Source organism: Dunckerocampus dactyliophorus, chromosome 6 (assembly GCF_027744805.1).
Source record: "Dunckerocampus dactyliophorus isolate RoL2022-P2 chromosome 6, RoL_Ddac_1.1, whole genome shotgun sequence".
NCBI classification, from domain to species: domain Eukaryota; kingdom Metazoa; phylum Chordata; class Actinopteri; order Syngnathiformes; family Syngnathidae; genus Dunckerocampus; species Dunckerocampus dactyliophorus.
Genome location: NC_072824.1, coordinates 7,385,866 through 7,413,573, shown reverse-complemented (window position 1 = coordinate 7,413,573; position 27,708 = coordinate 7,385,866). Strand labels below are relative to the sequence as shown.

At 48.7% G+C, this 27,708-nt stretch overlaps 5 protein-coding genes across 15 annotated transcripts; 2 read left to right on the top strand and 3 right to left on the bottom strand.

Annotated features, from left to right (window-relative positions):
- The first annotated feature begins 980 nt into the window (after positions 1-980).
- On the top strand, positions 981-1,875 carry mrps28 (mitochondrial ribosomal protein S28). The gene has a single exon (XM_054779738.1). The coding sequence runs from the start codon at positions 1,016-1,018 to the stop codon at positions 1,529-1,531; it is 516 nt and encodes a 171-aa protein (XP_054635713.1). The 5' UTR covers positions 981-1,015; the 3' UTR covers positions 1,532-1,875.
- A 364-nt stretch (positions 1,876-2,239) lies between these two features.
- Positions 2,240-9,919, bottom strand: LOC129182977 (calpain-2 catalytic subunit-like). Its single transcript, XM_054779706.1, has 21 exons — positions 9,577-9,919; positions 9,252-9,321; positions 6,164-6,282; positions 5,948-6,081; positions 5,704-5,872; positions 5,551-5,634; positions 5,393-5,478; positions 5,250-5,315; positions 4,989-5,149; positions 4,738-4,907; positions 4,659-4,670; positions 4,378-4,589; positions 4,270-4,306; positions 4,135-4,200; positions 3,947-4,004; positions 3,811-3,875; positions 3,667-3,735; positions 3,521-3,599; positions 3,325-3,441; positions 3,034-3,092; positions 2,240-2,955 (listed from the first exon to the last, which is right to left on the bottom strand). The coding sequence occupies exons 1-21, from the start codon at positions 9,811-9,813 to the stop codon at positions 2,932-2,934; spliced, it is 2,094 nt and encodes a 697-aa protein (XP_054635681.1). The 5' UTR covers positions 9,814-9,919; the 3' UTR covers positions 2,240-2,931.
- Positions 9,920-10,058: 139 nt separating this feature from the next.
- aars2 (alanyl-tRNA synthetase 2, mitochondrial (putative)) lies at positions 10,059-17,657 on the bottom strand. Of its 5 annotated transcripts, XM_054779688.1 has the most exons (22): positions 17,321-17,656; positions 16,673-16,861; positions 16,452-16,597; positions 16,173-16,364; positions 15,946-16,090; positions 15,732-15,871; positions 15,549-15,657; positions 15,408-15,446; positions 15,230-15,344; positions 13,597-13,724; positions 13,361-13,496; positions 13,109-13,278; positions 12,923-13,036; positions 12,669-12,809; positions 12,458-12,595; positions 12,268-12,371; positions 12,062-12,170; positions 11,790-11,915; positions 11,607-11,717; positions 11,087-11,170; positions 10,892-11,005; positions 10,059-10,817 (listed from the first exon to the last, which is right to left on the bottom strand). In XM_054779688.1, exons 1-22 carry the CDS (start codon positions 17,561-17,563, stop codon positions 10,650-10,652), a joined length of 2,961 nt encoding a protein of 986 aa, XP_054635663.1. In that variant the 5' UTR covers positions 17,564-17,656; the 3' UTR covers positions 10,059-10,649. The 5 variants fall into 5 exon arrangements, 3 of the variants coding, with proteins under 3 accessions (XP_054635663.1, XP_054635664.1, XP_054635665.1); XM_054779690.1 differs by lacking the exons at positions 10,059-10,817; positions 10,892-11,005; positions 11,087-11,170 and adding exons at positions 11,272-11,291; positions 11,386-11,404; XR_008570732.1 differs by lacking the exons at positions 10,059-10,817; positions 10,892-11,005 and having other exon boundaries at positions 11,085-11,170; positions 11,790-11,827.
- On the top strand, positions 17,285-24,067 carry alg13 (ALG13 UDP-N-acetylglucosaminyltransferase subunit). Of its 4 annotated transcripts, none has more exons than XM_054779700.1 (25): positions 17,285-17,680; positions 18,105-18,242; positions 18,359-18,442; positions 18,516-18,566; positions 18,629-18,675; positions 18,770-18,842; positions 18,899-18,980; positions 19,044-19,209; positions 19,266-19,329; positions 19,532-19,649; positions 19,725-19,789; positions 19,885-19,985; positions 20,051-20,136; positions 20,194-20,461; positions 20,579-20,686; positions 20,800-20,947; positions 21,011-21,176; positions 22,155-22,210; positions 22,278-22,346; positions 22,485-22,614; positions 22,687-22,806; positions 22,967-23,007; positions 23,086-23,200; positions 23,274-23,381; positions 23,447-24,067. In XM_054779700.1, the coding sequence occupies exons 2-25, from the start codon at positions 18,123-18,125 to the stop codon at positions 23,794-23,796; spliced, it is 2,736 nt and encodes a 911-aa protein (XP_054635675.1). In that variant the 5' UTR covers positions 17,285-17,680; positions 18,105-18,122; the 3' UTR covers positions 23,797-24,067. The 4 variants fall into 4 exon arrangements, with proteins under 4 accessions (XP_054635675.1, XP_054635674.1, XP_054635677.1 ...); XM_054779699.1 differs by having other exon boundaries at positions 17,679-17,809; XM_054779701.1 differs by lacking the exon at positions 17,285-17,680 and having other exon boundaries at positions 17,832-18,242; positions 20,582-20,686.
- zgc:110222 (uncharacterized protein LOC550336 homolog) lies at positions 23,780-27,663 on the bottom strand. Of its 4 annotated transcripts, none has more exons than XM_054779736.1 (3): positions 27,417-27,576; positions 26,990-27,279; positions 23,781-24,481 (listed from the first exon to the last, which is right to left on the bottom strand). In XM_054779736.1, the coding sequence occupies exons 2-3, from the start codon at positions 27,246-27,248 to the stop codon at positions 24,273-24,275; spliced, it is 468 nt and encodes a 155-aa protein (XP_054635711.1). In that variant the 5' UTR covers positions 27,249-27,279; positions 27,417-27,576; the 3' UTR covers positions 23,781-24,272. The 4 variants fall into 4 exon arrangements, with proteins under 4 accessions (XP_054635709.1, XP_054635711.1, XP_054635712.1 ...); XM_054779737.1 differs by lacking the exon at positions 23,781-24,481 and adding an exon at positions 24,488-24,770 and having other exon boundaries at positions 26,990-27,276; positions 27,536-27,663; XM_054779735.1 differs by lacking the exon at positions 23,781-24,481 and adding an exon at positions 24,488-24,678 and having other exon boundaries at positions 26,990-27,276; positions 27,536-27,663.
- Positions 27,664-27,708: the final 45 nt, after the last annotated feature.

Sequence of the window (27,708 nt, the reverse complement as noted above, 5' to 3'; positions counted from 1 at the left end):
AACACGAAGCACACAAAAGTTGACTTCCACTCAAATATAATTAATCTTTTAATTTTATTCCTCATCTCTCTCCATACGTTATATATATCTTTAATGATCTTTGACAAAAACTGTAATTAATATTTTTGCCTGGTTACTATTTAACGTGATTCTGCAATTACCCTTTTGTAACAGCAGGGGGAGACAACATATTGCAATGATTGTTTAATATGAAATACATACAACGAATTTGGCATTTATGCTTTATAATAAATTACGGTTTATAAATATAATGGTAATGGTTTAATTTATTTGAACATGCACACAAGTTACATCACATATTACAATTCACAGTTCCACATGTCCAAAAGGAGTAGGAAGAAGCAAACCTTATTTAATCCTACCCCCCATCCGTTTTACCTAAATTGTAATACATTTGTTCACGTCCTGTATTCCAAATACACTCTTCTAGCTGAATACATGGAAAATTAAAGAGATAATCTACTAATGCGATAAATAGTAGAAAAATAAGTGGTTAAGTTTCAAATTTAGTCAGATTTCTTGTCACCGTAACTACTTGATTTTACAATCCTCATAGTTTGATCATAGTTTGATAATAGGTGACTAATGTACATTAAAAGTGTTATGAATGATTCAATCATCTACTTTTCAGTCCTGTGCTGCTTTGCTGTTAAGTTCAAAGGTCAGAGGTCACAACAAATATGATACATTTTTACATTTATTCTTTATCAGCAAAAAAAAAAGAAAGAAATACAGAGACAGATGTTACCAGAAAACATTGTGTGCAGGTCCAAAGGTGGGTTCTGGTCTGGTTTTGTGGTTTGATGGTGTCGGAACAGATGACGTAATGGGTATGCCAATTTATTTAAGGCTTAGAGGGGAAATATGATGATGGACATTATTGGCTGAATGACAAAATGTCACGTGTTGTGACACACCGTCACCTGTAGGGGCACCAAAGCAATAGCATTGCAGAGTTTGTTGCAAAGCAACGAAGAAGTAAAACTGAGCCAAGATGGCGGCTCTGTGGAAGGTGACGCCAAGCGTCCGGTGTGCACATCGATTGGTCCCTTCCAACCTGCTCAGGAGCTCCTTCTGCTCCGGCACCTCCGACAGCCAACAGGCCGACAAGGATAAGCCCAAGTCGGGCTTCGCGGCCGCCTTCAGCTCGCAGTCGGAGCTCTGGCGAGAGGCCGAGACCGGAAGTTCGTCGGCCGACCACGACGACAGCTTCGCAGCGCTGCTCCGCCGGAGCCCCTTGATCCAGATGGGTCCAGCCAAAGACAAGCTGGTGGTCGGGAGGATCTTCCACGTCGTCCAAGACGACCTCTACATCGACTTTGGCGCCAAGTTCCACTGCGTTTGTCGGCGACCCGCGAAGGGAGAGAAGCTACAGCGGGGAAGCAGAGTCCGCCTCAGGCTGCAAGACTTGGAGCTCACCACCCGCTTCTTGGGGGGCACCACCGACACCACCCTGCTGGAGGCACAGGCCATCCTGCTCGGTCCAGTGGACGGACGAGACACGCAGTAAAATGAACCCTTTTCTTAACGGACTGTGCACTCTGACGTCATGTTGAAGTCAAAGTGTAGGACGTGTTTAATAGGATGTCGGGACATTGGAAACAAAACTGTCCTTAAATTGTTGTTTTATAAGATATTAGCTAACCAAGTGAGTTTGATTGACAGCCGTTCTTTGCCGGAATTTGTCCACACAGGATCATTAAAGTCAGCTGACTAGTGCTCTGTGAAATGGAAATGATGATTTATTATACTGTACAACATGCTCCAGTCCTCTATCGCGTCCTGGTGTGTGTGTAGCGGATGCCGGCCTGTGAGGCTCCGTAAGTGTACGTTAGTAAAACCTCACTCCCTCTGCCTTAAGAGCTGCGCTGAACGCGCGGTCGACAGTCCGGGCTTTTGGCCGTGTGGTCAGCGCTCTCGTCTCCTATTATGTAAGTGTTGTGTTTCGAGCCCCGGAGCGGGCAGTGTGATGCAGGCCGGTTACATGTGTCTCAAAAGGCATACTTCAATAAGTATTCCGTGTACTTCGTTCCTTAGCGAGTGAATTTTGATAAGAGTAATGCTATCCCAATACAGCAGGGGTCTTCAATTCAGTAGGGTCCGTTTATGCGATTTTTGTTTTCACAGCGAAGGTCTGAACCTTATTTTGCATCATACTAGCGCATATGAATATCAAATGCAATGAAACCCTGCACATTAGTAATAAACGGAAGTAACTACGCCCCCTTAACTGCTACTGTGATCGGTCCACAAGCATGAATATACTGTTATTAAATTCCCCATGACTTTAATTGGTCACGATCCGTAAAGGGCCATCACTGGGTGCGTATCCGGACTGAGGTCCGCCATTTGGTGATGGCTGCAATTCAATATTTACCTTCTTCTGTTCACTACTTCCCACTGCTACAAGTTGCCTCTCAGCTGCCATTATTTCAAGGTAGTCCCTCCCAAGTTGGTAAGTTTCCATCACTGTACACTCTGCAACATCCAAGTACTGACAGTGTACTGCATTTAAACATACTTGTCAGTGTGAATACACTTATGCAATCAAAATGCTTAGGGTGCCTTCATACTTGTAGTCCGGGCCTTATATCTTCTATCTTGGTCCTGGACAGCGATCACACTTGATCAAAAGCAATGTACTAGCAGAGCAAATGGACTACAGTTCGTTTTAACCCGACCAAAGTGTACAGGTAAGTACACAAGTGCACCAATTGAGACGCAGTCCTGGTTCAGGTTCTTCGCCAAACAGGTTAAAGATGTACAGTACAGTCCAAGATGGCTACATGCTAGCATGCATGCTAATAGTAGTTTGAGATGAACTTTTATTTGCATTTTTTTTCTTGCAATCATTTGAAATGTAAAGTGAAGGAAAAGACTAACAGGACGTAGTTGAGGGCAGGCGGACGCTCAGATCATGGAGAAGTTCAACCACTGCAGGACGACAGACATCATGAAGGCTTAAAATAAAAACAATAATAATTGAAATGATGCTGGGAATGAACTTTGAACCTGGTTGAAGTTGAGCTCGATGGAGCCGCTGTCGTCGGAGTCAAACTTCATGAAGACTCCTGACAAATGACAACAAACACCTTCTAACCAAGTTAGCACCCACATGCTAACAACTAACAAGACCACGGAGACTAAGGATAACGTGCATGTTTGTGGACTGTGGAGAACAGAAGGAGTCGCACACACGCGTTAACCACTGAGCTAAGCTGCTAAGAAAAAATGCTACCATTGCTAATAATGACATAAATGACAACGTCTCATGTATAGTAAAGACGTGATGGACTAGCTTACGGAACATGATCTCCAGCCGCATCAAACAGCCCACGAAGTTGTCGAAGTCGATGGTCAAGTCGGGCTCGGCATAGCGAGCCACCAACAGCTGGTAGATGGCATTGTTGAGCGTGAAACCTGCAGGGTGACGCCACAAACGACACACATGTCAGCGTCACTAGTGTTAGCATTGAGCTCACGTTCACCCTCCACTGACCTGCGTCTTTAAAGGCCACCCTCATTTCAGGCGTGCTCATGGTGCCAGAGTTGTCCACGTCGTTCTTCTTGTAGATGGACTGCGAGACACGACATCGTATCCATCAGGCTCCACATGGGTTCAAAGGTCAAAAGGACATGTCCTACCAGGTAGCGCTGCACTTTCTTCCACAAGGTGGCGAACTCGGACAGGCCCAACTTGCCATTCCCGCTGTCCTGACACCGAGTCAAGGAACGAGTCTGACAGCTGCTATGTTCTGCTGTGATGCATGACGGTCAAATGAAGGATACGTCCATGAGGTTGACCATGACTCTGCACGTCTCCATGCTGAAGCCGTCCGTCTTGATGTCACTTCCTGTGAGCGCGACATAGAAGCTTGAGCTACTGATATTTGCGTCGTGTTCACGCATCAAAAGGACGACTCACGCTTGGCAACGATCTTGTTCATGATGGTCCTCAGCTCCGCCGCCGAGATCTCCATGTCCTGTTGCAAGCATGTTACCACTGCTAGCAGCTAACTTGGTTGTATATTTTCACTCACAAAACACGCTAGCACACTAACACAGAAAGTGTGTGTGTCAACAGGTTAACATGCTGCTAAGTACGCTACTTACGTCTCCTGCTAGCTTGGAGAAGAGGCCTCGGAATCCCGCATCCACCTCCTCCTCTGACACCATTTCCTTTCAGATTATTTAGCATAGTTAGCACAGCACTGTTTATCAATGCTACGTTTATCATGTATGACTTACGTCATCAAGTTCTGCACTGACCGGGTCGTCAAATGGCCTGAACACACACACACACACAGTTAGCCAGCATCATACACTTCCTGTTTGACAAACCCGTCCACAACATACACGGTCTCAGTGCGTTTCTCCGAGAAGACGCGGATGCAGAAGTCACCGTTGAGGTGCGGCTCGAAGGTGGAGGGCACCACCAGGTACTCGCCGGGCGGCAGCTTGAAGCGCGTGCTGACCTCCCGAAGGTTGATGAAGGTCTCAGACCTGGCGGTCTGAGCGTGCGTTAGGAAAAAGTTCTTGTCCAGGTGCACCTGCTGCTGGCCGTGGAACTAAAGCGGGAAAACAGCCAATCAGCGTCGGCAACCCCCGTTTACCTGGAGCGTGACCTTCCACCCCACCTGTTTGGGAACCTGCCAGACGAGAGAGGAGAGATCAGCCTTTGAAGTTTTTTGGCATTCCTGCAAACCCTCCTCCCACCTCGTAGATGGCGAATCCGATGGTGTGCATGTCCTCTCCTTGCTTGCGAAGCTTCCTGCGATTCTTCTGGATCAGACCCACCACGAAGCTGCAGCCCACCTCGCCGTCGTCAGGGTCGTCGTCCTCCTCGTCCAACTTGATGACAAACTGCGGGTTCATCCAGAAGGTGTCTGCAGGGAAACCACACGGCGTCACGCGTCAACTCTGACCTCTGCGCTAGGATTAGTGCGCTGAGCTAATGGGCCGCTCACAGGGGTGGTTCCTACAGCCACCGGCCGTGGAGCCACGTCGCCACGAGCCGTCAAACTTGTTGACGCTCCAGTGCTTGATCGAGTCGTCCAAGATGGTGTCGGGGGTCAAAGTACACACCTCAATGCGAGAGTAGTGACGCAGGAAGTCTTTGTAGGACATCCTGTCAATCAAATCATCATCACCATCATCAACGTCTTCACGTCTCACAGTCCCTGTTAGCACGTTAGCAGACAGTTAGCACGCTAGCAGAACGACCCTACCAGAATTCTCCGTCCTCGCTGTTGGCATGCGGACACTCCCCCTCCACGTAGTCCCACTCAGACGACCTGCAAGAAGGCAAACATCCACTTTCATTTTGTGCGAGCTAAAGGCTAACGCGAAAGCTACCGCCGACGTTCGATACCCGTCACTCCAAGCGCCGGTCCACTCCACCTGACCCCAGGGATTCCTCATGCGCACCAGCTTCTCTTGACGACCTCTATAGTTGACCTACCCACACAAAGGTCACACAAAGGTCAGCTCCTCTTTGCCATCATACATGGACCGGACGTGACCTCTGACCTTTACGGCGCCTGTCAGCGAGTAGGCGTGGCCTTTGACCAGCTTCTGGCGCGTGACCGCCTCTGAGTCTGCGGCGCTGGTGATCTGTGGAGGAACGCCCATTTGTGAGGGTCATGCGTGACGTGCGCACACACATGCACGGGCGAAACTGACGTCGATGGAGCATCCCAGCAGCGCTCCCGCCTCCAACGCTTTGCTGAGGATTTCAAAGAGGTCACTGGGAGGTCGCTGCAAGTCAAAGTTCTCGGCGATGCCCCCCGTGAAGTCCTCGAAGCCTTCAGTGGTGGACCCCCCAGACAAGGCCTCGTAGCAACCGTTCACTCTGTGCATACACACACACACTCAGTGAACATACTAATACTAATGCTAATGCTAATGCTAATGCCAAGAGTCTTACTTGGCGTAGGCTTTCTCCAGCAGGGCGCTCCAGAACTCCCGCCCCTCGGCCGAGTGGACAAATAGCAACTCGCCGTCTTTGACGGGCAGTCGGTCGTCGATCACCACATCCACCCACTCGCCGAACTGCCACAACTTCTCACAAACACACACACACACACACACACACACACGGTTTAGCAGCAGAACCAGTGGAACCATCAGTAGAATCTCTGACCTGGAAGTGGAAGATGCCGGCATAGTTGTCGCCAAAGCTCTGGTCCGAAGGAACCACGCGGGCCATCACATACTCGTTCAGCGTCAGCGAAGCGATGGCCGCCAACAGCCAGCAGTCACCTGCACAGTCATGTGACCTGTCACTTTTATGCCAACGTGGGCCAACTGTGCATGTGTGTGCGTGTTTAGTCATGTGACATGTCCGTATCACCCATTATGACCCACACAATACTACGGTATCCTGTAAGGCTCATTCATTTGCCAAACCCAAATGAGAACGTATCATCCCGCAGACTCGAGTGCCCAAACAAAGAATCCCATTGGTGACTCAGTCTTGTTCCGTTATTAATGCACTACGTGAGTCCAACTGTGGAAGTCATTGTCACGCACCTCTGACACTGTAGTTCTTTGCTAGCTAACACAACTTTGGATGTTGCGGGACTGTCTTGGCTGACACGTCTCTTCAACATTGCGTGGAAGTCAGGAACAGTACCTCTGGATTGGCAGACTGGGGTGGTGGTCCCCCTTTTCAAGAAGGGTGACCGGAGGGTGTGTTCCAACTATAGGGGGATCACACTCCTCAGCCTCCCTGGGAAAGTCTATTCCAGGGTGTTGGAGAGAAGGGTACGACCGTTAATCGAACCTCGGCTACAGGAGGTGCAATGTGGTTTTCGTCCTGGTCGCGGAACACTGGACCAGCTCTACACCCTTGCAAGGGTCCTGGAGGGTACTTGGGAGTTTGCCCAACCGGTCTACATGTGCTTTGTGGACCTGGAAAAGGCATTCGACCGTGTCCCTCGCGGTGTCCTGTGGGGGGTGCTCCAGGAGTATGGGATTGGTGGCGCGCTACTACGTGCCATTCGGTCCTTGTACAACCGGAGCAGGAGCCTGGTTCGCATTGCCAGTAGTAAGTCAAGCCTGTTTCCGGTGAACGTTGGCCTCCGCCAAGGCTGCCCTTTGTCACCGATTCTGTTCATAATTTTCATGGACAGAATTTCTAGGCGCAGCCAAGGTGTCGAGGGAGTCCAGTTCGGGGGCACTAGGATCTCATCTATGCTATTTGCAGACAATGTGGTCCTGATGGCCTCATCGAGCTGTGACCTGCAGCGTTTACTGGGACGGTTTGCATCTGAGTGTGAAGCTTCTGGGATGAGACTCAGCACCTCCAAATCCGAGGCCATGGTTCTCAGTCGGAAAAGGGTGGATTGCTCCCTCCGGGTTGGGAATGAGGTCCTGCCCCAGGTGGAGGAGTTCAAGTATCTCGGGGTCTTGTTCACGAGTGAGGGAAGGTTGGAGCGTGAGGTCGATAGGCGGATCGGCGCAGCGTCTGCAGTAATGCGGTCGCTGTACCGGACCGTCATGGTGAAGAGAGAGCTGAGCCGGAAGGCAAAGCTCTCAATTTACCGATCGATCTATGTTCCCACCCTCACCTATGGTCATGAGCTTTGGGTCATGACCGAAAGAACGAGATCGCGGATAATAGCGGCTGAAATGAGTTTTCTTCGTAGGGTAGCGGGACTCACCCTAAGAGACAGGGTGAGGAGCTCGGTTATCCGAGAGGAGCTCAGAGTAGAGCCGCTGCTCCTTCACATCGAGAGGAGCCAGCTGAGGTGGCTCGGGCATCTAGTCCGGATGCCTCCCGGACGCCTCCCTGGTGAGGTGTTTCGGGCATGCCCAGCCGGGAGAAGGCCCCGGGGAAGACCTAGGACACGCTGGAGGGATTATGTCTCACAGCTGGCCTGGGAACGCCTCGGTGTCCTCCCGGTGGAGCTGGAGGAGGTGGTCGGGGACCGGGAAGTCTGGGCTTCCCTACTGAGACTGCTGCCCCCGCGACCCGGACCCGGATAAGCGGAGGAAAATGGAATGGAATGGAATGGAGTCCAACTGCGGAAGTCATTGTCACGCACCTCTGACACTGTAGTTCTTTGCTAGCTAACACAGTTCTGCCTATTTTTCACTTCAAAATAACCTACAGAGCAGCCAAAGAAAGCAGCACTTTGACAAAGAAGGTGAGAAACATGATTGAATAAAAAAAATGACTCGTAGCAAAGTAAGAAGGTGTCGTCCGTATTAGCCTTCAGTCAAGGTAAAAGTGAGGTTAAATTTTTATCCCTCTGCATTTCACACCGTTTGCTGCATGTGAAACTATAATTGTTCTTGGATTTACATTGTTTCCTATGGGACAGATTCCCGTTGCATACGATTCGGTTGTAGACGGACCCCTTGGAATGGATTCAGCACAAACACTGCGGTTCCACTGTATTATTTAGAAAGAAACTGTGCTATATGTGCATAAAGTAAACACGTGCTTTCGAACACAAAGATCGAGGGAGGTGTCACTCGGACTAACATTCCTGCCAAGACCTCAAGTAAAAAAAAAAACAAAAAACACTTGAGGCACAAAAATGTACAACATGTGAAAACAAAACTGAGTCACGCTCTGACTCATCCCTCTTCCTGTGCGTGTGTGCGTGAGGGTGTGTCCTCGGTGGTCAGCAGCAGATTTTCCCCTTTGATGATTAAACACCACATCTACTGTCTTCTACTGTCATCCACTGTCTTCTTCTGCTGTCTTCTACTAACTTCTCTTGTCTTATCTTAGATTCTAACTTCTTTGTCTCTCTTCTACTGTCTTCTACTATCTTTTTACTATCCTTTTGTCTTCTACTGTACAGTATACTAATGTCTTCTAGTCTTGTACTATGATCTCTTGTCTTATCCTGTCTTCTACAGTCATTCACTGTGTTCTAATGTCTTCATCTATCTTGTGTGGTCTTCTTTTGTGATTTCTCTGCAGGCCACAATGTCCAATGTCTTCTTTTATGTTTCCCCGTGAGCATCAACAAGCTTCTGACTTGTCAGCTAACAAGCTAAACATGGTGTGTGTGTCTAAAATATTGTCCAAATAAAAGCTGTGAGTGAAGAAGACATGGTAGTTGGGGTTAACCCTATGCCAAGTTAAACTATGCTTAAATAAAGCATGCAAAAGTAAAATGAAAATAACAACAGCCTGGATTCCTGCCCCTAAACAGCAGTGCCCTCTGACCTTCGCGAGGTCTTCAGGAAACGTGGGACGCGAGAGAACTCACCCAGCGCCCCCTGACAGATGTCTGTTCTGGTGGCTCCGCCCACAATGAATTCAGGTGAGGACACCAGCTCCTGATTGGACAGAAAAATAAATAAGTTTGGACTCTGTGACGTCAGTAGGGAGTTGTCCTCAGTGTGGGCGGGGCATCAAGATGCAAGGGGTCCTAATATTTTGGCCTCCTCTTCCCAAGTGAACATTGAGATGTATTTTTTGCATTTGATTAACTTCCATCTTCTTTGTCTTCCAACTGGTACACACACACGAACCCCGCCCAAGCAGACCCACCCATCCCGAACCCGATCCGATCCGGATCGAGCCTCACGTACCGTGGGTCTCTTCCAAGTCACCCCGCGAGTCTTGTACGAGTTCCGACCCAGATCCTTGAAGCCCAGAGCTTCGGGTTCGGCGGGAAAGGTCGGGTCGCAGAAGAGCCGTCCGCTGCTCACACACTGGGCCCGCAGAGCCGCGAAGTTCTGGTTCAGGTAGGGAACCGCCTTGAGGTTGCTTCCGAAGCCCGCCGCCATGGCCCGCTTCTTGGCCAGACTGGATGCCACTCCCGCCATGTCGCAGAAAAGTCCAGCAGAACTTCACAAGAACCTCACAAAAACTTTTCCTCTGGCGGATTCTTTCTGACGTCATCAAGGAAAAAAATTACCTCCGCCCGCTTGAAGGGGGCGGGACCCACAGTCGGACTGAGTGTGTTACAACAAATACGTTATTGATTCCAGCTTTGGCGAAGAAAAGTTAGTCCATCTTTAGACTTCAAATCATTTCTATACAACACGACTTAAAAGCATTATATCCATCTTTTAATGACTTACAAGCATTATGTACATGTTTTTTATGAATTACATGCATTACCGTATATACATCCTTTACACATCATGTACGTCTTTTTATGAGTTATATGCATCATTTTAATGCATACATATTTTATGGCTATCATTTTTAATCCTCTGCTCAATAAACTGCAGCTCGGGCACAGAAGCATTTGGAGGCATCTTTTTTAATACTTCCGCAAAGTGGGTCACATGACATCAGGATTGGTTTGTTTGCTGAAGGAGTAACTGCAGTCAAATGTCTGCGCTAAGCTCCGCCCCCACTGGCATCCGTGCAGGTGTCACGTTAGTCTCTCAGGATTTTACATGTTATGATCATGATTATTATTTTTATTGGTTGGTAAATGTGTTTCAGTACTGACATTTTCTTAAATTCCTTTTAAAACAAAGAAATTGAAGTGATCCAAATGATTGATCTGTGGGCGGGACTTCCAGTCACCTCTTGTCCATAATGAGGTCAAAAGGGCATCACCTTCTGTTCCTTGTCAGCAAATAAAACATGGTTGTGGCTAAGATGCTAATAAGGTGAACACTTCCCGTTCCTGCTGTTGTTGCAAAAGTCATCCATTAATATTCCTGCGGGCAAACTCCTCCGCCCATCTGAGAGCTTCTGTGATGTCATCAGTGCTTCCTGTGCCCCGGGCAACCACCGTGGAGCCCCCGCCTTCACCGCCGAGCTGACGACACACCGCCACCGCCCAGGCTGAAGCCGAGAGCGCCGCAGAGTCCTGAATGCGCAGACGAAGAACCATTGAGATGCTCGAAAAGGGACTGGCCCACAACAGGTGAATGACAGCTGTACCTTTGGCACCTGACAGGCGCACAGGACTTTCCCAGAATGCCTCTGGTGTGCCAGCAGCATCACGTGACTTTGAGGAAGGGCCAAACTCAGCTGGTTGACTGCCTTCATCACCACCTGACATGAAACAGGAAGAAGCCCTGCTAGCGCTAATGCTAGAAACATGTCCCGACTGGTCAGCTGAGGGTGGAGTCATACCGAAAGAGACTCCGCCTCCACAGAGTCCACCAGAAGGTCTTTGTGGCCATTGTTGTCTAGCACCGCCTTAGCCTTGACTGCTGCCTGCGAAGCATCATGGGAAACAGCACTAACAAGATGACAAGCATTTCAAAAAGTCGAATGTCTCAATTGGTACACTTGTGTACTTACACTTAGTCTTTTGGAGTACATAAGTGCGTTCATACTGAAAAGTACGGCAAAAAGTAGTACACTGTCAGTACTCACATGTTGCACTGCAAATCTATCAAAATAATGAGTTCGCAGTGATTGACACTTACTACCCTCAATAGTCGCCACCTTAGTCGCCAGAAGAAGAGGAAGAGGAGGAAGTGTGTAAATATCGCGATTTCAGGTATGTGTACATTGCCAGTAATGAATCTGGGACAGCTCTACACTGTCAAAATTCACACACTCAGTAACTAAGTCGACAGTGTACCCAGTATACTTATTGAAGTATAAGTACAGAAGTGCACCAATTGAAAACAGGCGCAGTCCTCACCTCTCTGGTTTCTAGTTTCCTGACTGAAGTGTTACTGCGCCTCTGCAGACTCCTCAGGCGGGCCTGCAGTTCACCACGTAGCCACTGGGGGATGGGCGTGTTGTCCACCGCCTGAAAGACGCAACAACGCAGGGTCACGAACCTGCCACAGCCACTGTGTCGCACGGAATCATGGGTACTTACATCAGAGACCATGCCCACCTCCTTGGCGAAACTCTGGGCTGAGTTGAGACAAGTAGAGGTGGAGCTTGTCATTCTGGCCGACAGAGAGTCCACATCCTGAAGTAACGACTGCCCTGCCTCACGAGCCTGAAGAGGACTTGTGCATGATTTATGGTATGGCTAACAGTTTAGAGTCTTTGTGCTAAGCTAGCTAGGCTATCCTTCACTTCCAGTCATTATGCTAAGCTAGGCTTACAGTAGCTTTAATGTTAACTTCCAGTACGCAGACTAACTTGTGATGCGCCTTGTCCCGTCACCGCGATGACACGACTAATTCCTCTGACGAGCTGTTTCTCGGATACAATGACGAGGTCGTGGATGGTGGCGGTGTCCAGCAGGTGACTGAACACACCGTGTGTGGGCGGAGTCAAACCAAGTTGTCAAGCATTTCAGTCAAGGCTTTTCACAATAAACAGATGGTATGTTTGAGGGTTCTCACGTTCCACAGCAGAGTTCCACCGACGTCCGTCTGTCTGTGGGATTGTCCAACAGCTCAGAGACTGGAACGGCCACCGACACCACCCGGACGGGGTCAGGATACACCTGAAGGAGGAAGAGACAGACGCCACATACTTCACTGAGGCTTTTGTTGTGCAATGGGGAGCCTGAATATGACGTGCTCTGCTCACCTCGTCCACCGTCCGGAGGCCCGTGATGGTCATGGCGCTGTGCAGGGGCACTTCCTGAACGTGGACTGCCTGATTGGCAAGCACCATCTTGTTAACGCATTCCTCCACCTGCTGCAGCTGAGCCACGCTCAGTGAGCCCTGAACAGGAAGTAGCACATTAAAATCCCTAGCTGGTTAGTTAGCTATTTAGCCAGCGAGGTAGCTGGGTGACCTTGAAGCTGAAGTCGAAACGGAGGCGGTCTGCCGACACGTGGGAGCCTCTCTGTTCAACAGACGGGCCCAGAACTTTTCTAAGGGCAAAGTTGAGCATGTGTGTGGCCGTGTGGTTGACCATGCACGCCAACCGGTGCGCCTGAGGACACGTGGAAGGTCAGCAGCCAATAGCAAGCGAGGATCAAGAGGGGAGATGACTCGTCGCTATTTCAATGTGTCAAAGAGATGAAAAGGGGCGTGGCCACTCCTCACCTGGTCCAGGTGGACGTGCACACGGTCTCCCACCTTGAGGGTGTCAGCGGCGATCACCTCGTGAATCACGTACCCCCCCGCACGGAACACCTCCTCCACAGAGAAGGGCACTTCCTGCCAAACAACAATGCATAGTCTACAGTGTGCTGAACTGCACAGCAGGTGACGCACTTCCTGTCAGCTGACCTGCAGGTCATCCCGTACAAAGTAGCCTCGGTCGGCAGATTGGCCCCCCTGCTCGGCGTAGAAAGACGTTCGATCCAGAACGACGCCGCAGCGTTGACCCTGCATGACATGTGAAACCAGCGTGCGCCCGTCAAACAGCGCTACCACGGATGCTCGGCACGCTGGAAAGACTGTGGGAGAAACGGACATGGGAAACGCGACATTGCTCAGCCATCAAGACCTCGTAGACACTTAGTTAGCAAGCGTCAGTACCGTAGCTGTTCTGCTCCACTCTGTACTCGTACTTGAGGCAGTCGTCGGTGTGACTGACTCCGAGTTGTTGCAACTCCGCTAAGCTGACCACGCCCACCGCCAGCTGAGAACGAGCGCCGCTGTGCTCTGCCGCCATCTGGCACGAGAGACATCGACGACATCGTCAGCCTGGCTCACTAGCACCTGTATTCCCCCAAAGTAACAGCCAAGTCGGGCAGGGGGAAGCCCAACATCACCTTGTGGTTCTGTGCAATCAGTTGGTCCAGTTGGTGACGGTCAACAGAGACACCTCTCTCCTCCAGCATCAGGTCCACCAGGTCCAAAGGGAAGCCCAGGTCCCTGTGCAGAGACCAGGCCACCGAGGCTGAGGGGTACAGACACATGTACTGTACATGTACAGAAATCCCTCGTATATCCCGGTTACATGGTTCCAGACCCGATGGTGATAAGTGAATTTCCGCAAAGTAGGATTCGTTCTTTATAAATGGAATATGTCTGTAGTTATGGCAGAGAAAACCCGTTTAACATCTTCTACATAGAGTTTTTAACATTATTAGAACCCACTAAACATTTAATAACAACAGTGTTAATAACACTATAGTCACCTTTACACTCATATTACCCAATATAGTAAATAAAATCAGAAAAAATAAGCCATTTCGACATAAACAAAACTCAGGCTCATGTGTGTCGCAGTAAATGTGTTGTGTGAAGAACAGGAACTGACGTCAGAGTTGAGTTTTAGCTTGTCGTGGGTTACGGCCGACAATTGTTGTTATTGTTGTCGTTGTTGTTCCTGTTGTGAGATCATTTAAACGTGCAATAAAAGCCTGTTATTCTGGCGATCAACCAACGTAGAACACTACAATCACAATGTAATGGCTTCCATTTGTATTTTAGTTAATTGAAAATGCCTTTTTCAGCAAAAAATACATACAGTTTGCTTAACTATGCATACTTTTTGACTAATAATAGGCCGTATTCAACCACAAAACAACAGGATTTATTAATTAATATATGTTTGAAAAAAGCGTGATAGTGAAGTCGTGAAATTCAAACCGCGATGTGATGGACATATATACACAGTAAAGAATATACATACAGTATGTATACATCCATGTACATACACATCAAAGTATATACATATACAGTGTACAATCAAACCTGTCTATAGCTGCCACTAAAGGGAAACAGCAAAAGTGAACGCTATAGGCAGGTGGTCGTTATAGACAGGTTGGCGGCCATTTTGAATTTGTGTGCGCACATATTAACATGTCTGTGATTCGAAACGTGTTGAGTTTGCAGATAAATATAATTGTAGTTACATGTTGACCAGTAGAGGGCACTGTGGGACTGCGGATAAAAGTTGTAAAGAACTACTAGGTTAATAAACCTGCATCTGCACGTGAGTCTCTCCTTCCCCACAACAAGGGGAATTACAGTATTGACCAGTGCACATTGTCTCACACCAGGAAATAAACGGTGTCACTGTCTGCAACAAGCTCCAAAGGCAACTGACAGTTTGTGTGGATCTTGTGAATGATTGTGACTGAGCTAGGACTCAGTAATTAAAGTCTACACACAACGGCTTCATTGCTTAAAAAACAAAACTTTTTCGTGCATGAAGCTTCTGCTTGAGTCGGCATTTTGGCCGCTATATGCAGTCAGATATTGACCAAGGGATAGAAAATGGGTGGCCGCTGGCCGTGTTAGACAGGTGACCGCTATACACAGGGTTCACAACACGTAAATTTTCTGCGGGGGGATTTTTCAGTGGCCGCTATAGGCAGGTGGCCGTTCTATACAGGTGGCCGCTAAGACAGGTTTGACTGTACAAATAAAAAGGTATGAAAGGTGGACATGGCTGACCAGGGAAGACTCCATGTTTGTGGTCCATCCTGTCTAGGGTTCGTCGAATGAGCCTGCTGCCCTGCTGCAGCGATGACAGGAAGTGATCTTCATTCTCGTTGATAACGTCCATCACCTGACAGAGACTTCCTGTTAAATGAAGTGAACAAAGTCCAGCGTTTGAAGTGTTTGGACTTACTCTGTCTGCCTCATGTTGCAGCTCAGGATACACATCACCCTGCGCGCGCGGGCACACACACACACACACACACACACACACACACACACAATCAGCTGAGTGAATAGACCAATCAGGAGGTGGTTATTGCAGGTACTGTACCAAGCTGTGTGCCACTGTGGGAACCAGGCTCGCCAGCGCCCCCTGAGGTGCACGCAGGACCTCCGTAAAGAATCGGACGGCCCGTCTGAGAATTCTCCGCAGCACCAACCTGACAGGAAGTAGAAAGTCATCTGAGACCGTGATTGGGTGCCAGCTGATCTGAGCAATTGATCGATGACTCACTCTGCCCCTGACATGCCAGGATGAACCCCGTCAGCGATGCATACCACCAGTGTGCGCACGTGGTCAGCCACCACCCTGTAAGCCATGTCCACATGAGCCTGAGCCCCCGTTCTGCCACCATACGGCCCCACACCACTTCTCTGAGGACAGATAGTGATGGTCACTTCCTGGAGCGTTTGTGTCACGTGTATTGACATGCACTGACGGCACGTACCTGATGGATGGCGTCCAACAGTGGAACAAAGAGGTCGGTGTCATAGTTTGACCTTTTACCCTGAAGGACGCTCACCAGTCTCTCCAGTCCCATCCCAGTGTCCACGCTGCGCTGGGGCAGGACCCGCAGCTGGAGATCTGCCTCCCTGACACACGTGCACACCATGTGCGTCACATGAATGTTATAATAGTTGCGTGTGTGTGTGTGTGCGTGTACGCTGCAGGAACCTGCTGTACTGCATGAAGACGAGGTTCCAGATCTCCACCACATCAGGACAGTCTGCATTAACCAGGAGGGCGGCATCTCTCCCCCCCACGTGGTCATAGTGGATTTCTGTGCAAGGGCCACAGGGGCCAGTATCCCCCATCTCCCAGAAGTTCTCCTTCATGCCGAAGGGAAGAAGGCGGGTCGGAGGAACCCTGACGAGGAGGTGGGCCGTCATGATCAGCTCACATCTGAACATTCTGTGATTGTTTAATGTGAGGACGTTAAACACAGTTACCTACCCAATGTCCAACCAGATCTGCCGAGTCTCCTCGTCAGCTCCTAAACCTAAAGTGGTGTCCCCAGCAAAGTATGACACATACAGTCTGTCATCAGGTATGCCATAGTGCTCCGTCAGGAGGCTCCATGCCATCGCACACGCCTCTTCCTGTGTGAGGATGCAAGTCATCAGGATCTATGCTGATGTGACTAGCTGCTAAAGCTATGCTGGTGCTGAATGTACCTTGAAGTAGTCTCCAAACGACCAGTTCCCTAACATCTCAAAGAAGGTGTGGTGGTAGACGTCCTTGCCCACGTCCTCTAGGTCATTGTGTTTGCCGCCAGCTCGCACACATTTCTGACTGTTGACCACACGGCGATACGACGCCATGTTGCTGCGAGGATCCACTGTGCCCAACAAGATGGGCTTGAACTGAAATGATTTTTTTAAGCAATTGAATATTACATGAAATATAGTTAAAATTGTTGCACAACATCTTGAAATGGAAACAAAATTCACAAGGGTTCATGGGAAAAATATTGTTTGGAAGGGTCAAGTCTGATGTGTTTTAAAACCCAACGTTTAAAGTCAACATCCTGCAAAGGGCAAAATGACAACATAAGTCTTTCCCAGCATGCAATGCACTTGTCAGTCTGGTCCACCAGTGTGACTGCTGTTGAAAAGATCGCTCTTGAAGTGACAATAATGTTCTTTCATGGCTGATGGAGGGTGTGATCTGGCACAGCACTGTATACAAATCAACTGTATTTATATATATTTATTTTTAATCACATTACCGGCATTAGCAATCATGCTAATCAGGTCGTGCACTTATTTTGAAATCGCCCACTTGTACGAGCAAACCGGACTGTGGTTCTGGTTCTGTCTGACCTGATTCATTCCGGCATTAACAAACAGCAGACTTGGATCCCCTCTAGGCCGGACCGGGGAGGACGGTACCAGTCGATGTTCATGTTGCTGCTGAAAGAAGTCCAGGAAGGTTCTCCGGACACGCGTGGCTCTCACTTCCGGAGGGCACGCGCTTTGGGCGCAAGCTGAGCGCACAAGGAACCGAACCGGCGACCCAGCGACCCGCCGAGGGGAGCTGAGACTCCGGTGAACCAGTCTGTTCATTGGCACGTTGGACCAAAACCTGACAGGACCCAAAACAACTGCCGACTACCAACACCCCCTTGCAGACTGGAGCACGAAGCGCATGCGCGTTCTGCACTTTCTTCTTGGTCCGAAACGGTACATGACAACAACTTCAAAGCACATTACTGCCATCTAGCGACTAGAGGGGGCGCACTGCGCTCTTTGGAAATATCGTGTGAAGTGACAACTAGTAAAAACTGTCACTATTACTTTTAAACTTTTAAGGTATGTTGCTCATTTCATAAGGATTCAAAGTATAGTAAGCAGATTGAGGAATTGCATAGACAGCATAGCACGTCCAGCAAGCTAATGTTTTAAGCATACTCACTTCTTACATGATGGAAAATTAATAATAAGACGATTGACACGAGCAGCATAACAATGTAATCAGATAAATACGCGATTTTATCAAGAGTTGCCAAAGTTCCCGAGCTTGATTTGGTGCGTGAACGTGTCAACAGTCTCGCTCTCATCAGTCGTCATTAAAGTCAGCTGGCAAGTGCTTCTCGTGTTGTTGAAGTGTTTTGGCGCTGGCGGGATGCACAAAGGCCTGAAGAAGTACTTTGTCAACATGGACGACTACCTGGCCAGCCTGGGCCTCTATCGCAAGATGGTGGCGAGGGACGCGTCCAGCCTCTTCCGAGCCGTGTCTGAGCAGGTGAGTGGCTAAAGGCTAACGCGCTAGTGGTCACCATGGAAACCAAGGCTCCGTCAAAGTGTATTCATGACCTTGACTTCAATGACGTGTGTGTGTGTGCGCGCGTGTGCACGCAGCTGTACTACTCCCAGAACTACCATCACATGATCCGCCAGGACTGTGCAAACTTCATGAGAGCCAACACCAGCATCTTTGAGCCAGTGAGTGCTTGGCTGATCACAAAAATGACCTCAGCAGTAATTGAGCCTCTGCTTCACGTCACTTGTCTTGCAGTTCGTTGAAGGCTCGTTTGGGAAATATCTAGAGCGTCTGGAGGACCCGAAGGTGAGCCCGGTAGTATTGGACTGGCCTTTTGACCAGTGCAGGTGTAACGTGTGTGTTGGCAGGAGACTGTGGGCCAGGTGGAGATCAAGGCCCTCTCTCAACTCTACAGGTGAGAAACACTTGACCTTTCCAATGGCCAATCAGAGCATGTGTTTCTTGTGGGGGGGGGGGGGTGGTCAGTGAACTCTGACGTGTGTGCATAGGCGCTGCTTCCTGATCTATCGTTACCCCGGGAAACCCGCCACGGTCATTGCAGAAGACGACTTCGTAGACAAGGTGAGCCGGCCTGTCGGCTGCAATGAGTGTGACATCATGGGTCCTGTGTCGCCTAGGTGATGCTGTGCTGCTCCATCAATGGCCACTATGACATAATCTACGCAAGGACTTACCCCGCCTCCGCCGCCCTCTGCCAGGGTAAGTTCAAAGGTCAATTGTCACAAGCACTACAGTGGTACAGTGTGTGCTTATGTGTTGCAGCTGTTTTGTATGAGCTACTCTACACCAAAGTGTTTGGTTGCGAGGAGGCGGAGCTTTGTCAGGCCATGGAGGTCTTCAAGGTCGGCGGGCGGCGCTACAGAAACAGTCCCTCCATGTGCAGCGACGTAGATATCTGCTACGACATTCCTGAAGACAGAGGTCACAGGTACATGTGCACACCGCCTTCATCAAGCCTCATCCTTACTATATTTGCCCCTACAGGGAGGAGGTGGAGGCAGGTGGTGCCGCAGAGGAGAAGCAGCGAGCTTTGACAGAAAGCGGCAAGGTGGGTTTGACTCAAGGTCACAGATTACATCGTGTCACCTGATAACCTTGAACTCATGGTTGGCTAGCATGGGTAATGTAGGAAAATAGGCCACGCCCACAAAGCATGTATGCCAGACTGGTTAGTGCAGCAAGTGACCTCCTCACATGTTGCGGAAGTGTTGGATCTTTTTCCAGCTTCTGATCACTTCCTGTCCGCTCAGCTGCCATCGGAAGCCCCACACTCCTGCAGACTGTCTCTTCCTTACAAAGTGATGAAGTCTCTTGATGGTGATGTCTACAGAAATGTGGAGTTTGACGTCTGGCAGGACACGTGCAAAGGTAATGTGGTTAGGACGGTGGTCGTGTCTCCAAGATGGCACCAAGACGGCGCGCTGACTTGTGATGTGTCAACAGAGATGCAGAAGACGGACTACATGGTGTTCGCAGGGAGGCAGTATTTCCTGGGAGACAAGTGTCAGGTGGTAGTGTGTTGTTTTGAAGATCACAATGGCCCTACCCCATGGTCATCATGGTGCACCTCTAAAGAAAGATGGCGACCAACGTGTTATTTCAGGTGCGTCTAGAGCCAAAGGGGAAGTACTTCAACGCCTTCATCCAGGAAGTAGGAACGCACTCGGCCGCCGTCACAGTCTTCATAGAAGAGCTGGGAGAAAAGTATTCACACGCACGCACGCAGAGTGAGAGTAATCTGATTACACAGTAACCTTCCTCCCTGGCAGACACCTGGTTCCTCTGACCGACCTCAAACCGGTCAACCCAGTTCCCGCCTGGAATGTCGCCACGCCGTCTCGGAAAGGAGACCTCGGTACGTCCACTACTTCCTGTTCGCTGCAACCTTTTGTGTGACCTTCCCATTTCTCAGATTCCGACGTTCGTGGTCAACGGCATCAACGCCATCGTTACTTCAGAAAGTCTCGTGGCAGCAGCGGTATAAAAGGGGCGGAGCTTTTGTTACCGCCTCCGGTATACGGAGGCCCGGCCCCCTCGTCACTACCCCCCCGCTTCCAGCCAGCGGGTCACCCTCGCCCCCCACCTCCTCCTGCTGGAGCCATAACCTATGACCCCTACGCTCCCCCACACCACCACCACCACCCCCCTGCTGCACGCCCACCGCGTTATGGCGCGTCCAGGTAGGTGTGTTGCCGTCATTAGCTGTGGATGGAGGACACAGATTCTGACGAGTGCGGGTGTGTGTGTGTGTGTGTGTGTGTGTGTGTGCGTGTGTGCGCGTGCGCGGTTCTGGTCAGAAGCTCCACCCGTTTTCTGAACCGTCACCTAATAGGTCCCCAGCTGACATACTACCCCCCCGCTGGAAGGCGTTACTATGACTATGAGAGCTATGCCTTCAGGTCTCGGTAAGAAGTGCATGCCATCTTTTAAATGGAGTGTGATGTCATAAAGGGTGGAGTGATTTGATGGACACATTGAAACATGGAAGTGTAACCTAAAAGGTACATTTTGTGTGCAGTCGTAGTCGGCGGCAGATGGCGGCGGCGCTTAACAAAGAATGTCAGTTTGCCTTCGCGGACACGGCAGAAGAATCAGCTGACCTGGATGGCGCCATCACGTATTACCAGCTGGATGACGCCAACGAGGCCGCTTTTCCACCACTGACGGTAAGAACTTTGACACGTGAACACTCCATGACGTTGACGTCAACTGCATCTCGACAACCATAGGCCCCATCTGTGGCTCAATCCCCTGTCATCGGAGCCCCGCCCCCTCCCGCCGGCTCCTCCTTCAGGGTCCAGAGAGGCTCAGGGCCCCTCACCCCACCAGCAGTACACGCCATAGCGTGTTCCTCAGAGGAAGAGCAAGAGGATGCCAGCACTATGGAGGACCAGGGTGAGCCATAGTCTAGACCAGGGGTCACCAACGTTTTTCCTTGTGAGAGCAACTTTTACAAAATGAAAATGGCCAAGAGCTACTCATTTTTGTAACATTTATTTTTAGAGCTTATTTTAAACCCAAAGAAAGCGAATATGCTTGTTTTCCCAGAACATTAACAAAATGCTGGTGTCCACAACTCACATTTTGTATTTCAGAATGCATTTCTTTCTACTGTTTCTCTTTCATTATTAACTTGCGGGCACCTCATGTGCTCGTGGGGGGCTACCTGGTGCCCGCGGGCACCATGTTGGTGACCCCTGGTCTAGACCCTGCCCACCCACCCACACACACACACACACACACACACACTATGTCTGAGAGAGAGAGACTGACATGTTTTTGTGTGAGACTTCAGAAAGGGGTTTATCTACAGGGTCAGGCAAAATGATCTGACACATTTGTAGGTTAAATAAAAGGCAAATAAAGTAAAGAAACAAGTGTTTTTATTTTCGAAAAGTACATTTAATGCCATTCTGTTTCATTATGTTTTAAAAATTAAATCAGTCAAATGGGATCCATTATTGTCCACACACTCGATGCAGATCCAGTAGCTCAGAAGTTGGTAACCCATAACAAGATGGTGTTTGGAGCTGGTACGGGATCATGTCTACCAAGATTGAAGTGCAAACGGAACGCTCGTTGTGTTGCAGTTACAGATTTGTTTGTTTTGATAAACGTTTCCACAATGAAAGCGCGATGCTCACCAGGCCAATTCATGGCAGCAACTGAAAAAGAAACAAAAAACAATGGCATTATATGGAAAAAAAATGGCATATGTACTTTTCGAAAATAAACACATTTTTGTTTCTTTACTTTATTTGCCTTTTATTAACCTACAAATGTGTCAGATCATTTTGCCTGACAGTGTACAATACTCAGGGTGAGTCGTGTGAACTCGGTGGCCTGCTTGACAGGAAGTTGATCCTGTTTCAGATCCCGGCTACCAGACGGCCAGTGTATACCCCACCGCTGAGCCTGCTGCTAGCCAGGTAACACACACTGACCTGCTACTCCAATGACTATTCTACAGGTGATGACATTGCCATTATGTGGCAGGACCAGCAAGAAGGTGGTGTGGCGAACTCTCCTCCCAGAGCTGATATGAGCTACAGCTACACACAGCAGGTACACACACAATCAAGGTCAGGTGAAGGTTACCACTAAGCCAGCACTTGAGCACACCTGATGACATTAATCACAACAGGAAGTTGGTTACACATGGCCTCGTCTCCTAGCGTGCGTGTGTGTGGTATTGTTGTTGAGGTGGTGAAGCCATTAGCGGTCATCTCTTCTTCACCTTCATCCTCCTCTTCCTCATCCCCCTCTTCCCCCTCTTCTCGTGCACCTGCTGCCACTCACCTGCCTGTGGCACCACACGCTCCACCTCGCTCAGGTACACACACACACACACATGCACGCACGCAGCCACGCACAGTTTAGGGTAACATTATTGTTCTGTTTTTAGTTGCCATAGCGATCCCAGCTGCCTCCCCCTGGTTGGTTAACGAGTTGGGGGAGACGCTGTGCACGGTGGTGGCGCCGCCTCCTTACTCCTATGACCCCAACGGCAACGATTTACCCAGAGGTTACCTTGACACTTGACCCATTGATATTTGACCCTGTTATTTTTGTTCTGTGTGTGTGTGTGTGTGTGTGTGTGTGTGTGTGTGTGAGTGAGTGTGAGATATATATATATATATATATATACTGTATAGAGAAAGATAGATGTCTGTGTGTTTATATAGACTACAGAGTGCTCCAGTACTACTTCAACCTCGGCGTGCAGGTGAGATCTTTGGAGTGGGTCTGGCATTCATCCAACATTGACATGAGCACATCATGATGACCTGACCTGTCTCCCCAGTGGTACCACCAGAGCTGCTGGCAGCAACAGCAGGCATACCCCCCCTCTTCACCTGACACCGCCTACCCTTACCAGCACTGCCCTCCCTACTTGAGCCAGGACCCCCCTCTGCATGGTGAGATGGTGGAACAGGAAATAGTTCTACTTCCTGGACCATGTGACTGATTCGCCCAACTCTCCATTCCCAGCTGCTCCACACTCCTATCCCGAGGTGGGACGCGGACCCCACCAGCCGTCGCCCTCCTACCCAGATTCCAACAGGGCCGCTGATGGACAGACAGACACGCACAGCAGTGGTCAGTAATTGGACTACTGTTTTGGTTCTGTACAACTTTGTTGGTAATGCTCATTTTGTCTCCAGGACCCGTCCCTTCAATGGAAGGCTCTTCTCTCAATGGTCTGCCTTCAGGCCCCGTCTCATCCTCTGCACTCTTGTACCAGGATCAAACAGCTCTACTGCATCTGCCATATGAAGCGCCACCCCCTGCTACCTACCTGTCTTCTGCCCCACCTCTTCTCCCACACCCCACCCATGTCACTCACCACACTCCTTACCACCCCTGTCTACTCCCCTCTGCCCACTGGGGGGCGCTCCAGACAGGCGGCCATGGTCCAAGAGTCTACTGCCCCGCCACTAACCCCGCACATGTGGTCATCACAGCTCCGCCCCCCCACCACCCGAGCACTCATTACATCCCCCCATCAGTCTAACTTGCACACTTAACTTCCCCAGTTCTTAGCTAACAACCAAAGCTAATGTCTTCAAAGTATGTGTATTAGTATTACTGTGTCACATTTCTTTGCACGTTTAACTCGTCAGGGCTGCCATGTAAGCCTGACGGTGTCTTTTGAGTTTGAGCCAGCCAATCAGTGAGAGAGGGGCATGGCCAGTCCCTGTATATTGTTAAAGGGATGTTTTTGTGTTAACACGGTGTGTGCGCACGTGTGTGTCTGTTATTACAGGGTCAATAAAAGTTTTTCACCAGCAGAAAGTCTCTTTTTAATGTGGTAAACCAATGACAGAAAATAATGGCCTAAACCAACAACTAGAGTAAACCAATCAGCTTACTCATCTGTCAACAAGGCTGAATGCTAAAGCAGTTTACGCTAATTTAAGGTGAATTGATGTGATTGTCTGTGGCCTTCATTTCTTGTAGAAAATGTGGCTTAGTTTGCATGTTGCGCTGTCATGGCAACAAGTGTGTCGGGATCTCCACTGTCCAGAGGTCCCGACTTCCTCGAGCAACAAGCGGTGCCTTCAGCCACCGGGGGTTGGTCAGGTGAGTCAGGTGTTTTCCTTGCAGTCCAATCAGAACGGCTGCCTGCTCCAGCTGTTGTAGCTCCTCCCCATGCAGTGTGGTGGGGCATTGCCAGGTCCTGCCCACATCCACCAATCCTGGAGAAGAGTTTGAACATGTGACCACTTACTACCAGCATAGACACAAGCTGTGTCCCATTTCAGGGTCTGTATCCTTTAAGTGCGGATTTGCAGGGCGCATGACGTCATTGCGGTGCGTGAAGGTTGTCCCAATTCGAAAAAGCTACAAGGGTCCTTGAAATGCGGCCAACAAATGTGTCCTCCTCTGCCATTATCTGCAAGTGTTCATCACAATCATCCTTACTGGCCTTGCATATGCCAAGATCTTCTGTGTGCCCAGCACTGAACAAAATTCAACACGGCGGCGCTACGCGGGGAAAAAAAAGAATGAATTGTAACGTAAGTATAGCTTTATTTACGCATTAAATCATGTAACATCATATGTATAGCTTAAAAACTTGAAACTTAAATTTGTGTTAAAATACGAGAGCTTGACTACGTGGTGTTCACTGCTCTTTACCCAGAGAGAGCCTCATACCGGGGCTGTGTAAGTGGCCAGACAGCCTCATGCATGGAGCTTTATTCTTTGGAAGTAAAGCCATAACTCGTTTACTTCAGTTGTTAGACTTTGTGAATGTGACTTATGTCTAACTCATATTTGTAATTTTAATAGTTTCTCATTTGTAGCTGAACTACTTATGTACTGTAAATTATTATATACGTAAATGGACAGGATGGAGTTACATAGTATTGTTTGTGGACAAACTATACTATGTACTAACAATACTACATCTTATTTTATTGGCAAATTTTGGGACTCAGCAACAGATAGACGCTGCATCCAGTGGGTTTGTCAACTGTGACAATGCGTCAATGTCGTCGCCATATTGGATGTGTCAAGGCTAAGCTGTAAATGAATACAAGTAAATATACTTACTTTCAGAAATCGCCTTTCTACAAAGAAATTTAAGGAAATGCCTCTTGTTTATACATTCACACAGGCACTGATAAATTGGGAAACAACTAGGCACCAAAAAATTTGAGAAGATCACATACATTGTTTTCGCTGCCTGTGTATACCCACTCCTGATCAAAATCTTAAGACCAGTTGAAAAATTGCTAGAATCTGCATTTTGCACATTTGGATCTTAATGAGATATGTAATATCTCAATATGTAAAAGCAAGAAGGGGGAGTGAGACAAAAAGCATTTTGAAAAAGTAATTTATTGAAAACAACAATTAAACTGAAACAGCCAAAATCTGCTCAACATTGTCATTTTCTGTCAGGCATTCCCACTGTCATGCCCTCCTGATAACTAAAGCTAAGAAACTTTCTCTTTTTCAAAATGGTTGGATTGTGGAGTTGCATAAGCAAGGCCTCTCGTAGCGTGCCATTGCTGCTGAGGTTGGGAGCAGTAAATCAGTCATTCTACATTTTTTGAAAGATCCTGAGCATTATGGAACAAAGAAGTCAAGTGGTAGACCCAAAAACATCACATCTGCACTGAGGCAGAGGATCCCATTGGCTGTCCATCAAGACACAGGGCGGTCTTCCACCCAAATTAAAGCCCTTACTGGTGCCGACTGCAGCGCAATAACCATCAGACGGCATCCGCGGGAAAAGGGTTTAAAAAAACAAAAAAGTAATTCAAAGACCTCGTCTCCTTCAATGCCACAAAACTTTGCCAGGGAGCATCAAACATGGGACATTGAAAGGTGGAAAAAAAAATGTATTCTCTGATGAGAAAAAATGTAACCTTGACGGTCCAGATGGCTTCCAACATTACTGGCATGACAAGGAGATCCCACCTGAGATGTTTTCTACCCGGCACAGTGGAGGGGGGGTCCATCATGGTCTGGGGTGCTTTTTCATTCAGTGGAACACTGGAGCTTCAGGTGGTGCGGGGTCATCAAACGGATGCAGATATTGCGGCGGGCGTCACTCATGACTGAGGGCCCTCGTCTGTGTGGTAACAGCTGGGTTTTTCAAGAGGACAACGCTGCAGTTCACAATGCTCGCTTGACCAAGGACTTCTTCAGGGAGAATAACATCACTCTTTTGGACCATCCTGCATGTTCCCCTCATTTAAATCCCATAGAGAACATTTGGGGATGGATGGCAAGGGAAGTTTATAAAAATGGCCATCAGTTCCAGACAGTTGATGCCCTTGGTGAAGCCATCTTCACCACTTGGAGCAATGTTCCCACTAGCCTCCTGGAAACAAGCATGCCCAAAGCAATTTTTGAAGTGATTACCAAGAACGGTGGAGCTTCTCATTACTGAGTCCTACTGAGAACATTTTTTTGTTCTGGTTTGGAGAGTTTTTTGTTATTTTTTAAAATAAACTAATAAAATATATTAGTGCGTATGTGAATGTATAAACGAGATGAATTACCTTAAATTTCTTTGTAGAAAGGCGCTTTATGAAAGTAAGTACATTTTCATATTTTTACTCTATATTGACAGCGCAGCCTTGACACATCCAATATGGCGGCAACGTTGACGTACGGCTCAGCGCTCGATGCGGCGTCTACCTAGTTCTATGACTACCAGAACCAAGAGGCGGGGCGCCATCTTAACTCACCTGCTACCACGCCGCGCCCAAACCTCTCGACGGACTCCAGCAACATCTGGATTTGGTCGTGGGTCATCCCCAGCGGACCGCCCAGAACCTCCCGCCACTCATCTCCGTCCCAGTCCCGCCAGGCGATGTGGACCGCCACGGTGCGGCCCTGCAGTGGAGCGAGCAGCGGCCTCCAGCGGCTTTCCACCGTCTTCACGCCATCGAGAACAAAACCTGCGAAAGGCTGGCGGAAAGACACGCAACTCACGTGCAGCGTCATAGGTGCAGAGCGAGGCTGAGCTGCGTGACTTCCGGCCATAATTCGAACGTTAAGCCAGAAAGTACACATATTTTGTGTAGTATCTCTGTATTATACAACAAATATAATTGACACTCTACAGCCTCCTTGTTTATTCCTTAATAAAGTAGTGGAAAAAGAACTCATCTTTAAGAACTTAACGATGGTCTTAGCGCCATAAAGGTGAATCTTTATGGCTCTCAGTTTGGTCTAAATCTAGTTCATTTTTGTCGAAATTAAGTAAACATTAGGGCTCAAACAAGACCCACCACTGAAAGACATTTACCACTTTCGGAAACCGCTCTTCTTCTTCTTCCTGTGTGATGTACGTTTCACGACTGCCCCCTGCTGGACTAGTCACTGTAGTGCGCCATGTGTTTTTACATATCATGTACTTTTAATATTGTTTGAAATGAACATTACAATACAAAGTATAAAAAAC